The sequence below is a fragment of the Pelodiscus sinensis genome, chromosome 22 (genome assembly GCF_049634645.1).
Source record: "Pelodiscus sinensis isolate JC-2024 chromosome 22, ASM4963464v1, whole genome shotgun sequence".
Taxonomy (NCBI): Eukaryota; Metazoa; Chordata; order Testudines; family Trionychidae; genus Pelodiscus; species Pelodiscus sinensis.
In genome coordinates, this window is record NC_134732.1 from 2,381,482 (window position 1) to 2,399,922 (window position 18,441).

The 18,441-nt window shown below is 61.7% G+C and overlaps 1 protein-coding gene across 2 annotated transcripts; it reads right to left on the bottom strand.

Annotated features, from left to right (window-relative positions):
- Nucleotides 1-3,496: 3,496 nt before the first annotated feature.
- ANAPC2 (anaphase promoting complex subunit 2) lies at nucleotides 3,497-18,421 on the bottom strand. 2 transcript variants are annotated; one of them, XM_075905530.1, is made up of 13 exons: nucleotides 18,301-18,421; nucleotides 16,316-16,935; nucleotides 14,888-15,014; nucleotides 12,678-12,852; nucleotides 12,418-12,537; nucleotides 11,281-11,398; nucleotides 8,518-8,699; nucleotides 8,202-8,343; nucleotides 7,262-7,337; nucleotides 6,522-6,725; nucleotides 5,565-5,694; nucleotides 4,575-4,810; nucleotides 3,497-3,962 (listed from the first exon to the last, which is right to left on the bottom strand). In XM_075905530.1, exons 1-13 carry the CDS (start codon nucleotides 18,382-18,384, stop codon nucleotides 3,750-3,752), a joined length of 2,427 nt encoding a protein of 808 aa, XP_075761645.1. In that variant the 5' UTR covers nucleotides 18,385-18,421; the 3' UTR covers nucleotides 3,497-3,749. The 2 variants fall into 2 exon arrangements, with proteins under 2 accessions (XP_075761645.1, XP_075761644.1); XM_075905529.1 differs by having other exon boundaries at nucleotides 14,888-15,020.
- Nucleotides 18,422-18,441: the final 20 nt, after the last annotated feature.

Consider the following 18,441-nt stretch of genomic DNA (forward strand, 5'->3'; position numbering starts at 1 on the left):
GGTCGGAGGCACCTTGCCGGGGACTCGGGGCCACTGGCCCCTTTCCTGTCAGCCAGGCCAGCACCAGAACGGTTCTGAGGAACCCAATGGGCTTAGCCCACTGAGGGGCCTCGTCAGCTCCCCAGGGCGCAGCATCCAGCAGCAGCAGTGCGGGGCAGAGGGCCAGGGCGCTACCAGCTGTCACGCGGCTGCACCTGTCACTCACCGTTGCTCCCGGGCCGGGCGGAGGACGAGGGCCACTGCCAGGAGAAGCACAGTGAGGGCGCACACATTGAGACAGGCCAAGGTGGCAACAATGGCTGCAGGGGTGGCCTGGCCCGGCCCGCCGGGGCACTCGCACGTCTCTGACGCTGCAGGGACACAGGGAGCGCCCAGCTCAGGGAACAGAGGCTGGCTCCACCGTGCGCCTCCCAGCAACCCGCCCATCAGGGACTCGGTCAGACCCCCCCCTCTGATCACAGTGGCTCTTAGCCAGGGGACGTGCACCTCTCGGGAGCCACACAGGCCCCCCAGGGACATCCCTTCACAGCCGGCTACAGAAACGCACCAGCGAAGTCGGCACAACCCAGTGTCAGGCAGACAGTGGCCTGTTCCTACCGCTCTACAGACTGCACACTGGCGGCAGGTGCACGGTTTAAATCCCAGTCGCTTTCCTGGATAATTACACGGCAAACCGAGCACGTCGGCAATTTGCCAGCAATGGGGCGGCTGGGACTCGTGTACGGATAGAATCGTAGAATCATAGAACACTAGGACTGGAAGGGACCTCGAGGGGTCATCGAGTCCAGTCCCCTGCCCCCGTGGCAGGACCAAATACTGACTAGACCATCCCTGATAGACATTTCTCTAACCTGCTCTTAAATATCTCCAGAGATGGGGATTCCACAACCTCCCTGGGCAATTTATTCCAGTGTTTAACCACCCTGACAGGTAGGAACTTTTTCCTAGGATAAGTGCAGTGAAACTTGGGTGTGCAAGACAACCCAGCCCCCTAGAAGTGGTTCAGTTGTCTGGAAAGGTTGAGCGCCGCTGCCTTGCACAGTATGCAGCCTGCCCCTCACAATAACCCTCCCACAGCTCACACCATCCCCCTTTCTCCCTACGTCTGCCCCCCCTCGCAACCCTGTTCTCAGCCTGGCATCTCACTGGAACCTGGGCCCCTACTTGGCCAATAGATCTCTCACATGGCGTGACCCCCGCATCTCAAAATCTCCTAAACTTACGTCTATACTGAAGCACCCACAATAACCCCTCCACACACACCCAGCTGTAGCATGTAACAATCTCCCCTCCGCACACCCAGCTGTAATGTCACAATCACCCCTCCGCACACCCAGCTGTAGCGTGTCACAATCACCCCTCCGCACACCCAGCTGTAGCATGTCACAATCGTCCCTCCGCACACCCAGCTGTAGCATGTCACAATTGTCCCTCCGCACACCCAGCTGTAGCATGTCACAATCATCCCTCCGCACACCCAGCTGTAATGTCACAATCACCCCTCCGCACACCCAGCTGTAGTATGTCACAATCGCCCCTCCACCCACCTGCTCACCAACCGCAGCACTGTCATAGCCAGCAAGAAGAGAGCATCTGGCTAAATCACATGGTCACCACCATTTTCTCAAGCATCCCCTACACACTCACAACAGCTGCCACACACACCACAGCATCTCTCAGTAACTGGCACTGCGATGCCCTGACTGATGGGAACACACCCTGACAAAGCAGCATCTCAGAATAACCCCTCCCCCTGCAGCCCCAGCGCCGCGTGTCACAATAACCCCTCCCTGTGACTGCAGCGGGTCACAATAGACGAAGGCTGCTCCCTGCCCGCCGCTCGCCAAGCGGCCCCTCGGTAGAGGCTGGCTAAGGAGGTAGCCAAGGGGCTGGACCGCTCCTGTGGATTTCCCAGACTCTTCCGCAGCCAGGGGCAGCCCCGGCAGAGCAGCAGAAAGCTCCCCAGCCAGTATTTAGCAGGACGGCCCCGGGCATTACTGGCCTGCCAGTCTGACACCAACCCAGGCACTGGAGCGGAGCCCGACACGGCGTGTGCGAAGCGGGAATTGTCCTTGCGAGCCTTCGTTTCCCCAACACTTTGCGCAGCTCCCAGGGGGACGACTCCAGGCTGCACCCGGGCAGGCTAAGGGACATGGGGTGTCCATCACCTCCCCGGCTGGGGACCGCGGAGTTGCTAGGAAACTGGCCGGAACGGCTCCCGCTCAGCCAGGGGGCCAGGAGACGCAAGCTCGGAGAGCTCCTGGGTTCCCGCCCTGCTGCGGGGAGACCTGTGACCCCATGGGCCTGAGCTGCATGTTCCCCAGGGGTTGCTCCACCCCCCTCCTGAGGCCCCTCCCGGCTCTCCCCCACAGCCCGTTGGGCAGCACCCGTGAGCTGATCAGAGCACACACTTGACTGGCAGCCAGCTGGGGCTGGGGGAGCTGAGCCCCCACAACTGCAAGAAAACCCCCCAGGGACAGCGGGAGGCGGCGGCTCATCCGAGGGGACAAAGGGACAGCTGTGGCTGCCTTCCCGTCTCAGCAGCAGGGCCGGGGGACGGTCTCAGCGCAGCCCAACCGCCGCTGCTACTGCCCCATTCCCACCGGGGTCACTCGGCGCCGGGGAGTCCCACGGAAGGGAGATGCACCGAGAACTGCGGGACCCCGGGAAGCCACTTGTTGGAACAGTTCCAGCTCCGAGCCTCCCCCTAAGCAGCCACCTCTCCCAGCCGACTCCAGCCCCCGGACCGCAGGGTCCATGTGGCCACGTGCCCGCCCAGTGCCGGGGGCCAATGGCGGCAGCAGGCTGGAACGGCTACCCCAGTTGAACGCTCAGCCCCAAGAGCCCTGCAGGGGCCGAGCCGGCGTGAGGACGTGCCAGAGAATCGCAGAATCCCACGGCTGGAAGGGACCTCAGGGATCACCGAGTCCAGCCCCCAGCCCAAAGCAGGGCCAGCCCCGACTCAACCAGCCCAGCCAGGGCTTGGTCAAGCCGGGATTTAAAAACCTTCCACCCCCTCCTTAGGGAACCTAGTTTGAAGCCCCCTCACTAGCTCAGCAAGCCTGCGAAGACGCTCCTCCTTTGGTGGATCCCATCTCTTCCTAGCAACCCATCTTCCTGGAACAGCCCATGCAAGGCCCCTCTCCACCATCCCCGGAGCAACCAGGCCGGTACCACTGCACATCGCTGGTCCCTCCACGGGCCTTTCCCTTCGAAGGGAGGAGGGACGAGAAGCCGACTTCTCTGCGTAGGCCAAGGCAAGCGCGGCAGAGAGCGCCCTGTTCTGCCATGCGCCTTCCGGGGGCCTCCAGCACACAGCAAGCTCTAGGAGGCTGCTCCGGCCGCGTTACAGGACCCAGGCAGCTTTGACAGCGGCTGCGGGGGCAGCAGAGAGCATCTTGCCCTGCAGACACGAACTCGGGCCGTCCAGCTCCCCCCGCCGGGGCGGGACGCCAGAGCGCACCGTGGGGGAGGGGCGGCAAAGCAGTCGGGGCTCTCCGATAGACACAGTTTTTATTAACAAGGGAGAGGGCCCTAGTGGCCAACGTACAAGACGGAATTGACTGGCTGGCACCAGCCCCGCGGCTTGGCCCGGCTCCGAGGGGCGCTGCAGCTGCACTGCGCGACAGCCCCGAGTACCCCGAGCCACCGGGACAAGAGCTCCCCAAGCCGCGAGGCAGCCACCGCGGGACGCAGGCAGGACGGGGGTGATGCAGGCGGGGCGCCGGGGTCCGTGGGGAGGCCCGATTCTAGCTGCAGTTCTTAGGCAGGCGATAGACACCGCCCGAGTAGATGAGCTGCTGGTCCCGGACTTTCTTCTGCAGGAAGCCCTGCAGCTCCTGGATGTCGATCTCGGTCACCACGGGGCCCGTCATCACAAACATCTTCAGCATGCTGTGAATCCGCTCCAAGGACAGGCTCTCCAGGTTGGTCAGCATCGCCTGGATGTACGTCCAGAAAAGCTGCAGCGGGACACAGGAGGGCAGGGGTCAATCCCAGCCCGGCCCCCCCCCGAACCCCCCTGCGCCTCGCTATACGCCAGGGACAGGCATGAGGAGCGCAGGCCCCCGAGTCAGCGGGACAGGTCTGTAGGGCTGGCAGAACATGGGCTGCACTCCGCTGCGTCCAGCGCCCCGCAGCCGCCCCAGGGCGGTGCCCCAGCGCCCCGCAGCCGCCCCAGGGCGGTGCCCCAGCGCCCCGCAGCCCCCCCAGGGCGGTGCCCCAGCGCCGCGCAGCCCCCCCAGGGCGGTGCCCCAGAGCGCTGCAGAAACAAGCTCCAGCCAGCGGCACACGAATGAGTCTAGCGGCCAAGGGCAGGGTGAGCCCCTCCACGCCCCGCGGCAGCTCCCAGTGCCCACCCTCACAGGCAGCTTCCTGCTGCTGGACTCCACCCCCCTCCCCAGGAACCCAGAGCACGGCCCAGGGCCCCTCTGGCGGCCAGGGGCGATTCCGAGCCAGCACCCGCGGCTGGGCGAGCTGCTAACGGAGGTGACTGGACCAAGCAACAACCCACCGCCCAGAGGAGAGGGCAGGGCCTCCCAGGCTGGCAATGCCCCAGGGGCTGAGCAAAGTACCTGCAGCTCCTCCTCCTTCTGGTCAGCCTGGGAAGCCATGGCCGAGTCCCCCTCCTCATCGCTGTCGATCAGAACCACCTTGTCCACCTGGTCCTTCTGCTCCTCCTCGATCACGGTGAAGGTGCCCGGGGGGTCCTCCCGCAGGACGCCCTGCTGCAGCCACAGGGTCATCTTCCGCCGCAGCGACGTCACGGGCACCTTCAGCACCTCGCTCAGCTCTGCCAGAGCCCACGTGCCTGGGGGGGCCCCGGGCGCCCCAAGGAGCCGCAGCGTCACTCCCGGGCTGGGGGCTGGACCCGACGCGGGACAGGCCTGAGCCCGCCTCCCACCAGCACCCGCACGGCCAGGGCAGGTCACAGGGGCACCCAGCCCAGAGCCCTGCCAAACCCGGGGGGCTACTCTGGGACCACCCGATCCTCCCGCGCCCTGGGCGCCAAGGGCTGGCTCAGACGCCTGGCAGGGTTCCAGCCCTTGCAGCGGTGTCTGCCTCGTTCCGTCTCAACGGCCAGGCCTCTTCTGAACCTGCTACGCCCTCGGCGTCTCTAGCCGCTGGAGTCCTGCGGGCTACTTACGCCGGGCACGAGGCTGGCTTCCGTTTGCCAGGGCCAGCCACGCTGCCCTGCACTTTCCCTGAGTGCAGGAGTCAGATTCATCCCCCCTATCGCCTCTCCTCTCCCCTCAGTCGGCCTGGCCCCCAGCTGGAAACAGGCACCGAGCTGCGGGAGCTGCTGCGGAGGCTCTGCGGCCGAGATGGCTCTGAACTGGCACCCCAGGGAGGGGGCTGGGCAGGGCATGAGAGCAGGGAGCGGGCAGGCAGCCGTGGCAGGCAGAGAACCAGGGCCCTGGCACCGTGCTCCAGGAAGCAGGCTGTGTGCCGACTGCCGCGAGGGGAACAGGCCGCTCGGAGCAGCACGAAGAGCAGCGGGGCCGTGGTCTGGGTCAGGGGCTGTGGGCGCGAGGGGGCAGTGAACACCCCCGGGCCTCACTCACTCTTGCTCTGGAAGTGCAGGATGATGGCTGCGTGCACCGGGGACACGGAGAGGGAGACCGTGCGATCCGCCAGCTCCACATCCAGGGTCACCAGGCCCAGGTGATGCTTCCAGTTGAGAGTCCTCATGGCCTGGAAGCGGAAGCAGCAGCTGCTCACCCCTCCCGTGCATGGCAGGGCGCTCGCGGGCAGCTGGCAGGCTGGGCGCTGGGACAGCCCCCTCCCCCGTGCTCAGCCCCATTCGGCCACTGCCCTCCGCCCAGACACAGGCGCAGCCGCTGGGGCCATCGCCCAGCCCCTCCCCCGACAGCTGGCCAGCCCTCTGGGCCCGCCCCCCTGGCCCGCCCTCCCTCCCCATACAGGCCACTGTGCAGCCCCTCCCCCCAGCCGCGTTCCCCATCGACACCGGCTAGGAGTGCGCAGTACCGGGCATGGGAGCCACTAGCCAGGCATTGCTTATCGGCTAGTCGACTTGCGACTCCCCTTTGCTGCCCCTACCAGAGAGAGGCAATCGGGCGGGGGGGAAGGAGGGGGGTGGAGCAGGAGGGTCCGGTGCTGGGGGAGCCGGCTTAAACGCTGGTTCCCCCCAGCACAGTCTCCGTGGGGAAAGGGGCAGGGACCCCGCGGGGAAGCGGTGGCGCTGCCGCCTTTGCAATGCGCTCGCTACGCTGCCGAAGCAGAGGCGCTGCGGGGGCCGCTGGGGACTAAGCCCCCGGGAGGGCGGGGCCGGCTCGAGGACCGTGCTCCCCGCGGAAGAGCCGGCAGGACGCTCTGGCTACGTTCCAAGGCGGAGGCGCCCTTATCGACTACGCGCGGTGTCGGTGCAAACGACACGTAAACGGAACGGCCTCTGCGGCGCTGCTCCCCTCCTGAAGCGGGGCCGAGGGGCCGGGGGGCCGGGCTGGGGGCTTCGCTAGCTCCAAGGCAGCCTGGTCCAGCTGGTCACAGGGCTCCCTCACCTTTAACTTCTCGTACTTCTTGGAGTAGGCGTCCATGGCCTCCTTGATCTGCTCCGGGAGCTCCAGCTTCTCCTCCTTCAGGGGCGGCCAGAACTCGCTGGACAGGACGACGGCAACGAGGCTGAAGGGGGCCCGCTCCCCCTCTGGGAGCTTCTCCTCCTCGTCCCGGATGTTGGTGTTGATGCGCCGCGAGTCGGCCATATCCTGCGGAGAGGCAGGCCAAGCACTCAGCTCCAAGCGCCGGCTCCTCTCCTGGCAGGCGCCGGAGCAGAGCCGGGCTGGGCCCCGCGTCACGGGGCCGTTGCCAGAGCAGACTTGAGCTGGAGAAGGGGGCATGAGAACAGTCGGGGGGAGGACGGGGACACGGCAGGCCGTCGCCATTTCCCCCCTGCGCGCCGAGGAGGGCGCCAGTCCGGTGCTCGCGCACCCGGCAGGGAGACGCTGGGATCGCCCCACGCCTGCAGGCACAATGCTGCCTCTGCTGGGCCCGCTCGGGGACAGATGGGACGACGGCCCCGGCTCTCCAGCCCACCCCGCTCACAGCTGCAACACGCAAGACCTGACCCCAGTCCTGGGACCCCCAAAGCACCCCCTCCCCCTCTCACCCAGGGCCACAGCGAGGCCCTCCCATTGCTCACAAGACTTCTGCCCCTGCCACAGGCCTCACAGCAGCCCCCCCCCACGGGGGCTCATTTCAAACCAGGCCCCCCCGCACCCCCCCAGCAGGACCAAGGACCTACTTTTAACATGACCTCGCAGTAGTGCATCTGGGCTTCCCCAAAGCGCAGCTTCAGCAGCTCCACGTTGCGGATCTCCCTGGCAACAGAGGGGCAGCGATCGCAAGCAAGACCGAGGAGGGAGAAGCCGAGGCCGGCCTCATACCCGCCCCCCCAGGCAGAGCCCGGCAGGCGCCCACGGCAGCCCTACGGACCAGCTGCCCCTGCAGCCTCTGCTAACTCGGGGTGGTGCCAGGCATGGAGGGACCCACCCACACGCAGCACTTCTACCCCAATCCTGGGACTGCTGCACGAACTTCCCACCCCCCGCGGCCGGGCTGGCAGTTGGTACCTGCCCCCGCCACGCCTACCTCACAATGCGCAGCATCCCCTGGCCCCCTCGCCAGCCAGAGCGCCGGGCACGGGAGGGGCCTCATAACCCCCTTCCGAAGGGGGAAGCGAGCGGGACTTTGCCAAGGGCAGCGAGCCAGTCAGAGGAGGAGCTGGGGATGTAATCCCGGTCTCCTGACCCCCGGTCCTGTGCTCTCCTCACTGGCAATGCTGCCTCCCCACAGAACAGCCTCTGCAGGCCTTCAGTGTGATGGAGCCAGGAGGATCCTGGGGGGGGCAGGGGGACCTGCTCTTCCCTGGACTCCACTGCTCCTTCCCCGGAGCCGCCGTGTCCCTGCCTCCAAGTGTCTCAGGGCTCCACTGGCATGTGGGGCAGCCCCATGGGCCTGGGACAGCCTGGATTCGGCTCCGTGGCTGACTTTCCCTTCGAAGGGTCCTGGCCCACACTGCACCCGGCCCACCAAGCCAGAGGCCATTTCGCTCCAGGCTGGCGCCGATGACATCCGTCCAAGCCGACGGCCACAGGCGCCGGGAGGAGACCCTGGATCTCAGCGACAGCCCCGCACCAGCCTTTCCCCGGCACTGCCTGGCCAGACTCGGGCGCAGCCCTCACCTCTCAGCGCTGTAGTTGAACTGGTGCAGCAGGCGGTCGGCCAGCAGCGTGCGGTACTCGTTGATGAACAGGTCCTTGCTGCCGTAGATGCTCACCAGCAGGCTGATGATGTCCGAGGAGCGGCGCTTCGAACTCAGCTTCCCTGACAACACAGGCCAGAGCAGAACATGAGACACCTCACTCCCCCCGACTCTGCCCCTGCCCCCCCGAGGGCGAGCAGCAGCCCCAAGAGAACCAGGAGGAAGTTGTGGGCTGAGGAACAGTCAGGTCAGGGTGGGTGCAGCCGCCTGCGGCTCCTCTGGCCCTCGCGGCTAACCTGGGTCAGCATCCACTGGGTCCGGCAGCCAGTCCTCTGGCTCCGACACGTCGTCGTCACTCTCCTGGCCATTTTCCAGCGTCACCGGGTCAGCTTTCGAGAGCTCGTTTGCTAAGTCCCCAGAGCCCTCAGCATCGCCCGTCAGACCCGCCACAATCTGCCGCACCGTGTCCTCCCGGGTCCTGAGAGCAGGGGGTGCAGTGGTCAAAGGGGGGCCAGCGAGGGAGTAGCACAGCATGGCCACGCTGGGGAGTGGGAAATAAGACCTGCACGCTCCCGAGCAACGAGGACCAGATCGCTCGGCAGACAGGGCCCCGGCAACGTGCTCCACGCACCTCCGAGGAGCGCCGGCCACGCGCACAGGCTGGAGCTAGCCTGGAAACGACCAAATCTGAGCTGCCGCCGTGACCGAGCGAGCCTGGGAGCCGACCTCGGGCACCGGCCACAATGGCCCCTCCTGGCGGTGGAACGTGGCGATACGTGGCACAAAGCAGAGAGAACGAGCAGCTGACCAGAGCGCAGCGCTGCGGGATCCAACCCAGCGGCCCAACGAGCCAGGCCGACGGGCCCCGGGGACGCAGCAGCACACGAGCCCGCCACCAGGAAAAGGGTCCGAGCCGCTCGCTCTGTGCCAGCCCCACCCGCTGGGTAGCAATGGAGCTGGCACAGACACAGCCGCTGCCTGAGTGCCACTAGCAAGTGTCCAGTGAGAACAGCACTCAACTAACCTGCGCTCACGTGGGGAAGCCGAGGCCACGGCACAGGACCCCGGACCGGCCACGCCCACGTGGCCAGGGAGTATCGACACCGTGCAGACGAGAGAAGTGCTGAGAAGTCCTGGCAGCAGGTAGGGGGTAGCCCTGCCCCTCCAGCCCTGCCAGTCTTGCAGGGTAGGGAGGAGGCTGCCGTCAGCAGCGGGAGGAGGACCAGAACTGCCCTAAGCAGGGGACTATGGAGTGACTCCCAAAGCCACGGACAGAACTCCTAGACGGGAGGCCTGACCCTGGCCCTGGGGTGCTGGAACACGAGCGTAGCGGGGCACCGAGACAAACCAAACCAACGCCTGTACCCAATGGAATCTACTCCACGCCGGGGGTGCTAAGCGCTCCCCACGCTCTCACCTACAGCACCGGGCCCGCCCGACCCAGACAAGCACCACGGACTCCCAGGGAGAGACGTGCTGAGCCCAGCCAGAGCGACTGCCCCCCGGCCCTCTTACCTGGGTGCTCGATCGCTGGCAGCACGTAACGATTCACCACCCCCTTCTGTGCTGGGCCACAGGGAGGGAGTATCCCGCGACACACTGGGGCTTGCGACTTTCCTTCTGAGCCCTCATCCAGAGACGGCAGAAGGTGCGCGAAAGGGAGGGCTGCCCCCACTAGCGGTAAGGAAGTGCTGGAGCGCCCAGCGTAGATAACGGGGCATGGTCAGGTGCCCCCTGCCTCGGAGGGAGGAACTAGGGATGTTACATTTCGATTAGTCGATAGGGCGCCTCTGCCTTTGAAGCGTGGCAACAGCCCTAAGGCTGCAGCTCCACGTGAAAGGCCAAAGCGCTGGGCATGGGGCGTTTTGAAGTGGCAGCTCCGCGGGGCGCCCGGGGTCAGCTGGGGACTCCGCGTAGCGTGGCTGCTTTGAACCGCCGTGGGGGGCCCAGCATCAGGCTCCTTGCAGCGGTTCAAAGCAGCAGGGCCACAGGGAGCCCGGGGTCAGCGGTGGAATCCCCAGCTGATCCCAGGCTCCATGCAGTGCTGCCGCTTTGAAACACCGCGTGCAGCCTGGGGACACCCCAGCTGGCCCTGGACTGTGCATGGTGTTTCACAGTGGCAGCACCACTGCTGCTTTGAAGTACCCCCTCCTCTTTTCCTCCTCCCTTGCTGCCTCTAAGAGGAGGCACATCCCTAGAACTACCTAGAACTGTTACAAATGGCCCCTCTTCCTCCAGCTTCACCGGCCTTCGAATTCTGACTCAACTCTGCCTATAGGCTGCAGAACCCGGACAGGTGACTTGCTAGTGACACCAGGACGAGCCACATGGACACTCCAAATCCAGCTGTCACTACGATTACACAGTGATGAGTTCATTTAGCAACTGTATTTCTGTGTTAACGTGACTAGCAGAGCTACCCTGCTGGGGCTACGTTCCTCCTAATGAAACCAAGCACCATAGTTTGGGTTTTAAGTCACTAATGCTATAGTCATGTTCCTCCTTTGTACGGCCAAGCAAACTGCCCAAGGGAAACTTACTGAACAGCTTTAAGCAACTGCCCTTGATGCTTTAAATGAGTCCTCTTCGTGCCAAACAATTCCAAGAGCAGGGACTATATTCCCAGACATGCCTTAAATCATGTGCTGCCTTATTCCCTGGAAAATTATGGGAAGTGGGACAAATCTATGACTGTGAAGAGTCAACAGCCGGCGATCACAAGTCGGTTATTCCTTGCATAGCTGCTCAGGTCCCAGCACAGAGCTGCATGTGTATTCTGTACATGCCTAAAACATTTGATGGGTGACTGGTTAGTAATGTGGTTCTTTGTGCATTAGTAAACTGTTAATTGGCGAAGAATAACCAAGTGTCCCGATCTGAGAGATACGATCCCAGGTAAAATACCCAAGAACTAGAATTAGCAAGCCAGCTCTCCCTGGACTCAGTGAAGAGGGGTTGCCCTAATTAAAATCTACCCCTTTACCAAACGGGCAGGTCTAGTTTGTTAGAGCCCAGGTTTAACATCTGTCGGCAGCTCAGCAAAAGCCGCTCACGCTTACCTCAGGTACTTCCGGATGGGCTCACACGCCACCTCTAGGATAACCATGGAGGGGTCCAGCTCTCGCAAGGCCTTGATGGCCGAGATGTAGAGAGTAATGATGTCCGACGTGTTGACTCCTAACGCCAAGGGGAAGGACAGGCAGTCTCAGAGCAGAGCGCAAAGCGCAGGCCCAGGAAGGGCCTCATGGGGAGTCCCAGTTAGACCCACAGTGCTGGCGGGGAAGTGCCTGCTGCTGCAGTGCCCTGGTCAGGTGGAGGGACAGAGGCCCCAGGCAGGAGGTGCCAACCAGGAAGGCTGCGTGGAAACCAGCTCAGCACAGACGGTGTGCTCGGGAGCATCAGAGACCGCTGGCACAGCCACGCAGCACTGTGGAGACGCCTTCGAGCACAGACAGCTAAGGATGTTAAAATGCGGTTCGTGGACTAGTCGACGGAATTTCTATCGACTACTCAACTAGTCGAGAGGCACTTCCGCATTCCTCCTCTGAAATGTACAAAAGCCCCCGCTGATCAGCTGTGCAGCGGCTGCCCCTTAAAAAAGCCACTTCTGGCATTTCAAAGGGGCAGCTGCTGTGGAGCATGGGGTCAGCTGGGGACTTCCTAGCTGACCCCGGGATCTGGGGAAATGCCATACAGAGCCCGGGATCAGCTGGGGAGGCCCAGCTGCCCCTAGGCTCCACTGCTGCCCCTTTGAAACACATGGAGGTGGCATTTTAAAGGGGCAGCGGCTGCCCCTTTGAAACACCACCTTGGGGTTTCAAAGGGGCAGTGCCACACACTTTGAAGTACCCCTCCCCCGTTTGCTGCTTCTATCTCAGAGGCAGCAAGGGGGAGGGGGAAATCGACTAGTTAAAAGACTATCTGATAAGAAAATGCTTATTGGATAGTCGACTAGTCTTTAACATCCCTACAGACAACCTTTACTCGGCTCCTTGCTGCACGGCAGAGAAACGGGGAGCTTGAGGGATGGGACAGGGCACTCCTACAGCACACTGGGAAGCAGGAGCACAAGAGCATGGAGGGGCAGGGCCACGACTCTCAGGGCAGCGGGAGAGCTGCATTTCAGGACAGCCCCACTGCCACACCCCCTCAGGGCCCATGCCCAGTGCCTGGGACATGAGGGATGAAACACCCACCAGGATGGAGAAGCCGCATTTCTAGAGCGCTTTTCAAGGAGCTGAGCAGCTGCTGCCGCTGATTGGTCCTTTCCAGGCAGAACTTCAGATCCTCCACAGCTGGCTTTGACTCTGGGAAATCTAAAGCCAAAGACCAGTCAGAGGACGTGCCGGGGCCTCCAAGGAAGGATGGGAGAGCAAAGACGGGACACGGGGCGGGGAAGGCAGAACTGCGCGGCTGTGGGGCAGGTCTTGGCTGGCCGGCGAGGGGAGAGTCTCACCACGGATGATGCTGAAGAGCTCCTCGATGCGCATGCTGGCATAGATGCGGTAAAAGAACCTCTGCACATGGCACCGCCAGCGCTTCAGCGTGCTGCTGGACTCGGGGGTGGAGTGGCCCATGGGACTGTCCTGCAGGAACACTCTGCTGAGCCAGCCGATCACCTTCTCAATCCACTGCACAACGAGAGGGACACGATGGAGAAAGCCGCAGCCCAGCGGTGCCAGCCCCCACCCCGCTCGCCTCCGGCAGACTGGACAGAAGGTGCATTTTTAATAGTAACTGGCCACTGGAACTATTTACCCAGGGCCCTGGACGTGGGGCACTCATCAGCCGAGAATTTTTCAATCGAGACTGGAGCAAGAAATCTGCTGTAGGAATTATTCTGGGGAAGGTCTCTGGCCTTTGTCAGTCAAACTGATCCCAATGGTGCCCTCTGGCCTGGGAATCTAGGACACTCGCAGCAGGCTTCCCAGAGCTCACAACTCCACACTAGCCACCTGGGAAGAGCCCTGCCCTTGGCTCTGGCCCAAACCAAGCCCAGGCTGGAGATCACTGGTCTGCAATAGCCAGGGCTGCAGCTGGGGGAAGCATCATTGGGGTGAGGGAATGAGATGCAGCCAGATTTGCAATCAGACCTGACGAAGTGGTAACTAACGAGGTCAGTGCAGTTAGAGCCATTTGGATCCCTTTGTAAGTTTCATCCATTCAAACAAAATGCATTTGAACACAATCAAATGCAAAGTTAAACGTCTAGGAACCAAGAATGCAGACCGGGGGGGGGAGAGGGGGGAGGAACCAAGAATGCAGACCGAGGGGGGAGGAACCAAGAATGCAGACCGGGGGGGGGGGGGGGAGAGGGGGGAGGAACCAAGAATGCAGACCGGGGGGGGAGAGGGGGGAGGAACCAAGAATGAAGGGGGGGGGGGGGAGAGCAGTGACTGATAAGGATTGAGGGAGGCACAGTAGACAAGCAACTGAACATGAACTCCCAGCACAATCCTGGGGCAAAGAGAGTTAGTGTGACCCTGAGATGTGGAAGCACAGGAGGTGCGAGCAGGGCAACGATTCTACCTCCCGCACAGCACTGGCGAGGCCAATATTAGAAGAGCACATCCAGTTCTGGGGCCCACATTTTTAAAGAGCTGCTGAACAGCTGGAGAGGATGGAGAAGAACCACAACAATGATTGCAGGGCTGGAGAACACGCCTGGTGGTGGGAGACTTGAGAGCACAATCTGTTGAATTTACCAAAGATGCCAGGTGACGTTGTACCGTTTGGGGGAGAAAATGGCAGCTATGAACGGTCTCTCTAAAGCAGAAAAAGGCAGAACAAGAACCAGTGGTGGGAAGCTCCAGCCAGACTGTGACGGCGCGTTGGGGGTTCCCCGTCTCCTGCACCCCGAAATGGCACAAACAGACTGCACCAGCCAGTGGAATTGAGGGTGGTTTATTGCTCCTCCAGCACAGCGCAGCACAGATGTAATCTGGTTACAGGAACTGGGCTAGGATGCCTCAGGCCCCCTTGAGATGGGGGAGACTGGGCCCCTAAACTCCAGCCCCTTCCCCTAGGCTCTCCTCCATGCCCTCCGACAGCCAGCAACCAACTCACTAACTTCCAGCCCTGCCCCCCAGCCAAGGCAGCATTCCACCTTCCTTTGTTCCTCTCCATGGGGGGTGTCTGGCCACTGGTTTGCATAGTGACTCATCCTGTTTTGCTGGGTCGTGGTCCCCACGACAGCCAGTGGGGGTTACCCCAGAGCCAGCAGCATAGAAACCAGCCAGGTACCCCCACTACGTCACACAGACAAATTCAAATCAGATGCTAAGCTAAATTTTTTTAATAAGGTGATTTACCATTGGCACAACCAACCAAGGCAAGTGGTGAAGTCTTCATCTCTTGAGGTCTTCAGATCAAGACTGGCTGCTTTTCTAGAAATCCTTCAGCCATACACCAATTATTGGGCTCAGTACATAGATTCATCGAGTCAAAAGACCAAGGGCAATTATCTACTGTGACCTCCAGCATAACACAGGCCATAGGACTTCCCTGTATTAATGCTGTAATTAACACAAGGGAAACAGTGAAATGGGGGAGGAGGGGCGCCTAGCGGGCCAGGTTGGGACTTTTCCAAACAGGAGTTTCATTTTGATATCATCCCTTCCACAGGGAAGTGCTGTGTCCCCCCTCCGAGCCTGCTGTAGGCCTTACCTCCTGGAACTCAGTCAGGAAAGAGCGCTCATACTCGCCCCTGCATCTGCGCTCCATCCTCTCCTCTAGCATCCTGTGCAGGATGGTGGTGACAGCATCGGCGCTCACTCTCTCCAGCAAGTTCAGCCTGTGGCTGCAGACAAACACCGGCCTCATTTAGAGCACACAGAAAGGGAAGCATGAAACTAAGTGTGAAGTAACCGGAGACGGGGCCTGTACCGCACATGGGCTAGCAGGGGTCACATTAGGTACTGGCTTCCTTCTCCACAGAGCCAGTAGCCCAGACAAACATCGTTACAACTCTGCCAGATGTCAACCCGGTACTTCGGTGAGCCAATACCCCGGTGAGCTGTCTAAATCTCTAGCTGGACAACAGTGCCACAGACTTATGGGGATGGGGTTTGCTCAGTAAGCAGGGTGGTTATTCGGAAAGGGATTTTATCCACTAGGAGAGGAAAAAAAACAGAAAACAGGGCAACTGCAGCCAAATGTTAACATCTGACACGAATGGAAAGCAAATGCGACAATAGAACACTCTCGGATTCTAAACAACAGACTACAGGATCGCGTGATATAGCCCAAGTCATATCAAATATCAAACTTCCAACGTAAAAAAACCTTCCAAACCAGGTTGCAAGGTGAAACTGCTGAACTGGAATTTATATGCAAATTTCATACCATCAGCATACCATAATCTCTCATTACAATCAGTAGTGTGGAGGCAGGAAAAGGGAGTAAGGGAGTTTGTGTGCAGCCATCTTGGTCTTGTTAGCAAGAGTCTGGGCAGAGGATCGGTGGGTAGGAGGGGTGCAGGCTCTTGGAGGGAGTTTGGATGCGGGAGGGGTTCAGGGTGCATGCTCTGGGAGGGAATGTGGATGAGGCCCGGATGCAGGCTCTGGCCTGGGGTGGGGGAGGAAGCCGCAGGAGGAGGCAGGCTCTGGGAGGCAGTTTGGAGCTTGGGGGCAGCACCAGGGTAAAGGGTGCCATGTTTACCTGGGAGGCACCACCCTCTGGCAGCAGCTCCTAGTGCACGGTGCTGCTCCCACTGCTCTTCCCGCCCCACCTGCCACTCACATGCCTTCCGCCCTGCGCATCCTTTGGTTCCTCCTGCTGCCCCTAGGTGAATTAACACACCCTGGAAGCCCCCATCAGCAGTGCAGCGGGGCTAGAGAGGCTTCCTGCCGCTCACTCTGCGTGGCTGCCAGCACCTCCGAGGGGCCTGGGAGGGTGGGGGGAGAAGAGTGGGTCTCTGTGCGCTGCTTGCAGTGGGGGCCCCCCCAAGGCATTTAAAATCACCCAGGGACAGCAGGCGGGGCTGGGGGGCAAGCATAGGGTGGCGGAACTCAGGGAGACCTGAGCCAGCAAACGCGAGGGGGAGGGGGGGAGCGCAGGCCCCTACAACTCGCCACCTTGCTGTAAGATACGCACAGGATTTCACTGAGCTGCTGGAACTGCTCCATGGCTGTGGGACACCAGCACTGCTCTCTCTTACTGCTGCAGCCCAGGCACTGCCGGCCGTCTCCTCCGTCCTCCGGATCGCTCTCTGGCTCGTTCTCACTCATGCTGCTCTCGCACGCCTTCACTCCGCCTTCACCCTTCTTCCCCTGGCGCATGTAAATCTTGAAGGTGCGGCTGTAGAACTGCTGGATCATCTCCTGGAACGTCTCGGTGGTGGTGAAGAAAAGGATGGCTTTGAACATGGTGTAGACTTTCTCTCGCAGCACCTGGGAGCCTGTTCCAAGGAGCAAGCCCATTCTGGTCCATTTTTCCAGAAGGTCCAAGCTGTTCAGATAAGGGTCGAGGCGGCACTTGAGCAGACAAAAGGCATCCAGGAGAAGCAAGGAGCACTGTGGCTCTTCCGCCGTGTTTTCATACTGGCCAATACAATTCCAGAATTCAGGAGCTATATTGGCCTGCAAGTCTGTCTGTAAAACTTCAGTGAACCATTCTTCCAGGACAGAGTGCAAGTCATAGCGCTGCAGCACTTCCACGGCCGCCTGCAAGTCACTGTCCTTCAGCAGCCCTGCTGAACCTGATCTGGGGCCTGCCTAAAGAGACACACCAAGTTAAACACAAGCCTGGGCACCTACAAATCACTGAGGCTGGGCTTTGCAAATCCACCTCAAAGAACAGCCAGCAGGCTATGGATGGAGCATGTCCCCCACTGGTATTTGGGTCACGTTTCAGGCGGCTGTAGGTTACCAACCACCTGCTGTTGGTGGAGAGGGTGGGGTCTCAATCCTGCTGATAGGAAGGTGTTCACATCATGAGCACCCACACCGTGACTGGCATCAACTGCTCCCCTTGCTGACAGCGGCCATGGGAGCTGTCAGGTGAGCAGCCTATTTATTGAAGAGCTCAAAGCCACAATGCCAGCCATTCAGTGCACAGAAGTTTCCATAATTTGCTCCCTCTAAACCAGCGAAAATACAGTGGCTCGGAACAGGCAGATTCAATTTGGAAACAATATGCATTTTCCTAGAAAATGTTAAGTGAATGAGCTTCCAAATTAGAACATTCTAAGAATAGGGGTGGCCCTGAATCCCTGCGGGGATCCCAAGGCTCCTCTCTTGCGACCATCTTTGACTTGGCAAGAACAAAAGCTAAGGCAATTCCCACACACCAGGGTGAGAATGCACTTAAAGGTGCGGGCAGACATCCATTCCTCTGGTTTGCGACCTTGCAAGAGCAATTGGATAGAAACAACATTGAGACCCCCAGGAAGTTCAGCCTTAAGTCTGCACTCAGAAGAGGTGCAAAGGCACCACCTTAAATCTGCTGCCCAAGTGATGCCCTAACAAAACTAGAAAATCGAGCTGCCTTATCTGCAACCAACACCCTCTCCGGGGCCCACCCGAACTGAACTGTCCTACGCACTTAGGGGTTCTCAGGACAAAAACGGGGCGGGGGGGTTGGGGGAAATGGCTGGGATCCGGGGTGGGGGGCACGGCTAGGCCTGTCTGCAGGGTGGGGGGCTGTCTGGGGCTGATTAGGAGGCCTGGAGGGAGGCTCCATCTGGGGGGGGGCTAAGGGGGCCTGCATGGGGGGGGCTGTGTGGGAGGAGGGGCTGCATGGGGGGGCCGTTTGGGGGGGCTGCATGGGGGGGCCGTGTGGGAGGAGGGGCTGCATAGGGGGTCCGTCAGGGGGAGAGACGGGGGTCTACATGGGGGGGCCGTGTGGGGAGGTCATCGGGGGGGAGACAGGGGGGTCCGAGGGGGGCTGCATGGGGGGTCCGTCGGGGGGGGAGACAGGGGTCTACATGGGGGAGCCGTCTGGGCGGGTATACATGGGGGGGGCCGTTTTGGGGGGCTGCATGGGGGGGGCCGTTTTGGGGGGGGCCGTCGGGGGGCGAGACGGGGGGGTCTACATGGGGGGTCCGAGGGGGGGCCTGCGGGGGGGCCGCTCTCACTCACCAGCCCCAGCGCGGCGGGCGGCACCAGGCCGGTGCTCAGCGCGTGCCAGGCCGCCGACAGCTCCGGGCCCGGCCCCGCCGCCATCCGGCCCGCGCGCCAGGGGCACGTGAGGCGGGGGCGGGGCGAGCGGGCGGGGGCGGA

Bases quoted from the DNA above. Each gene is read 5' to 3' on its own strand.
- ANAPC2 (XM_075905529.1), bottom strand. From the start codon at position 18,384: ATGGCGGCGGGGCCGGGCCCGGAGCTGTCGGCGGCCTGGCACGCGCTG. The intron at 12,538-12,677 runs GTGAGACTCTCC...CTTTGGCTTTAG, and splicing joins GCTCTTCAGCATCATCCGTG to ATTTCCCAGAGTCAAAGCCA. The intron at 8,700-11,280 runs GTAAGCGTGAGC...CCCTGCTCTCAG, and splicing joins CCCATCCGGAAGTACCTGAG to GACCCGGGAGGACACGGTGC.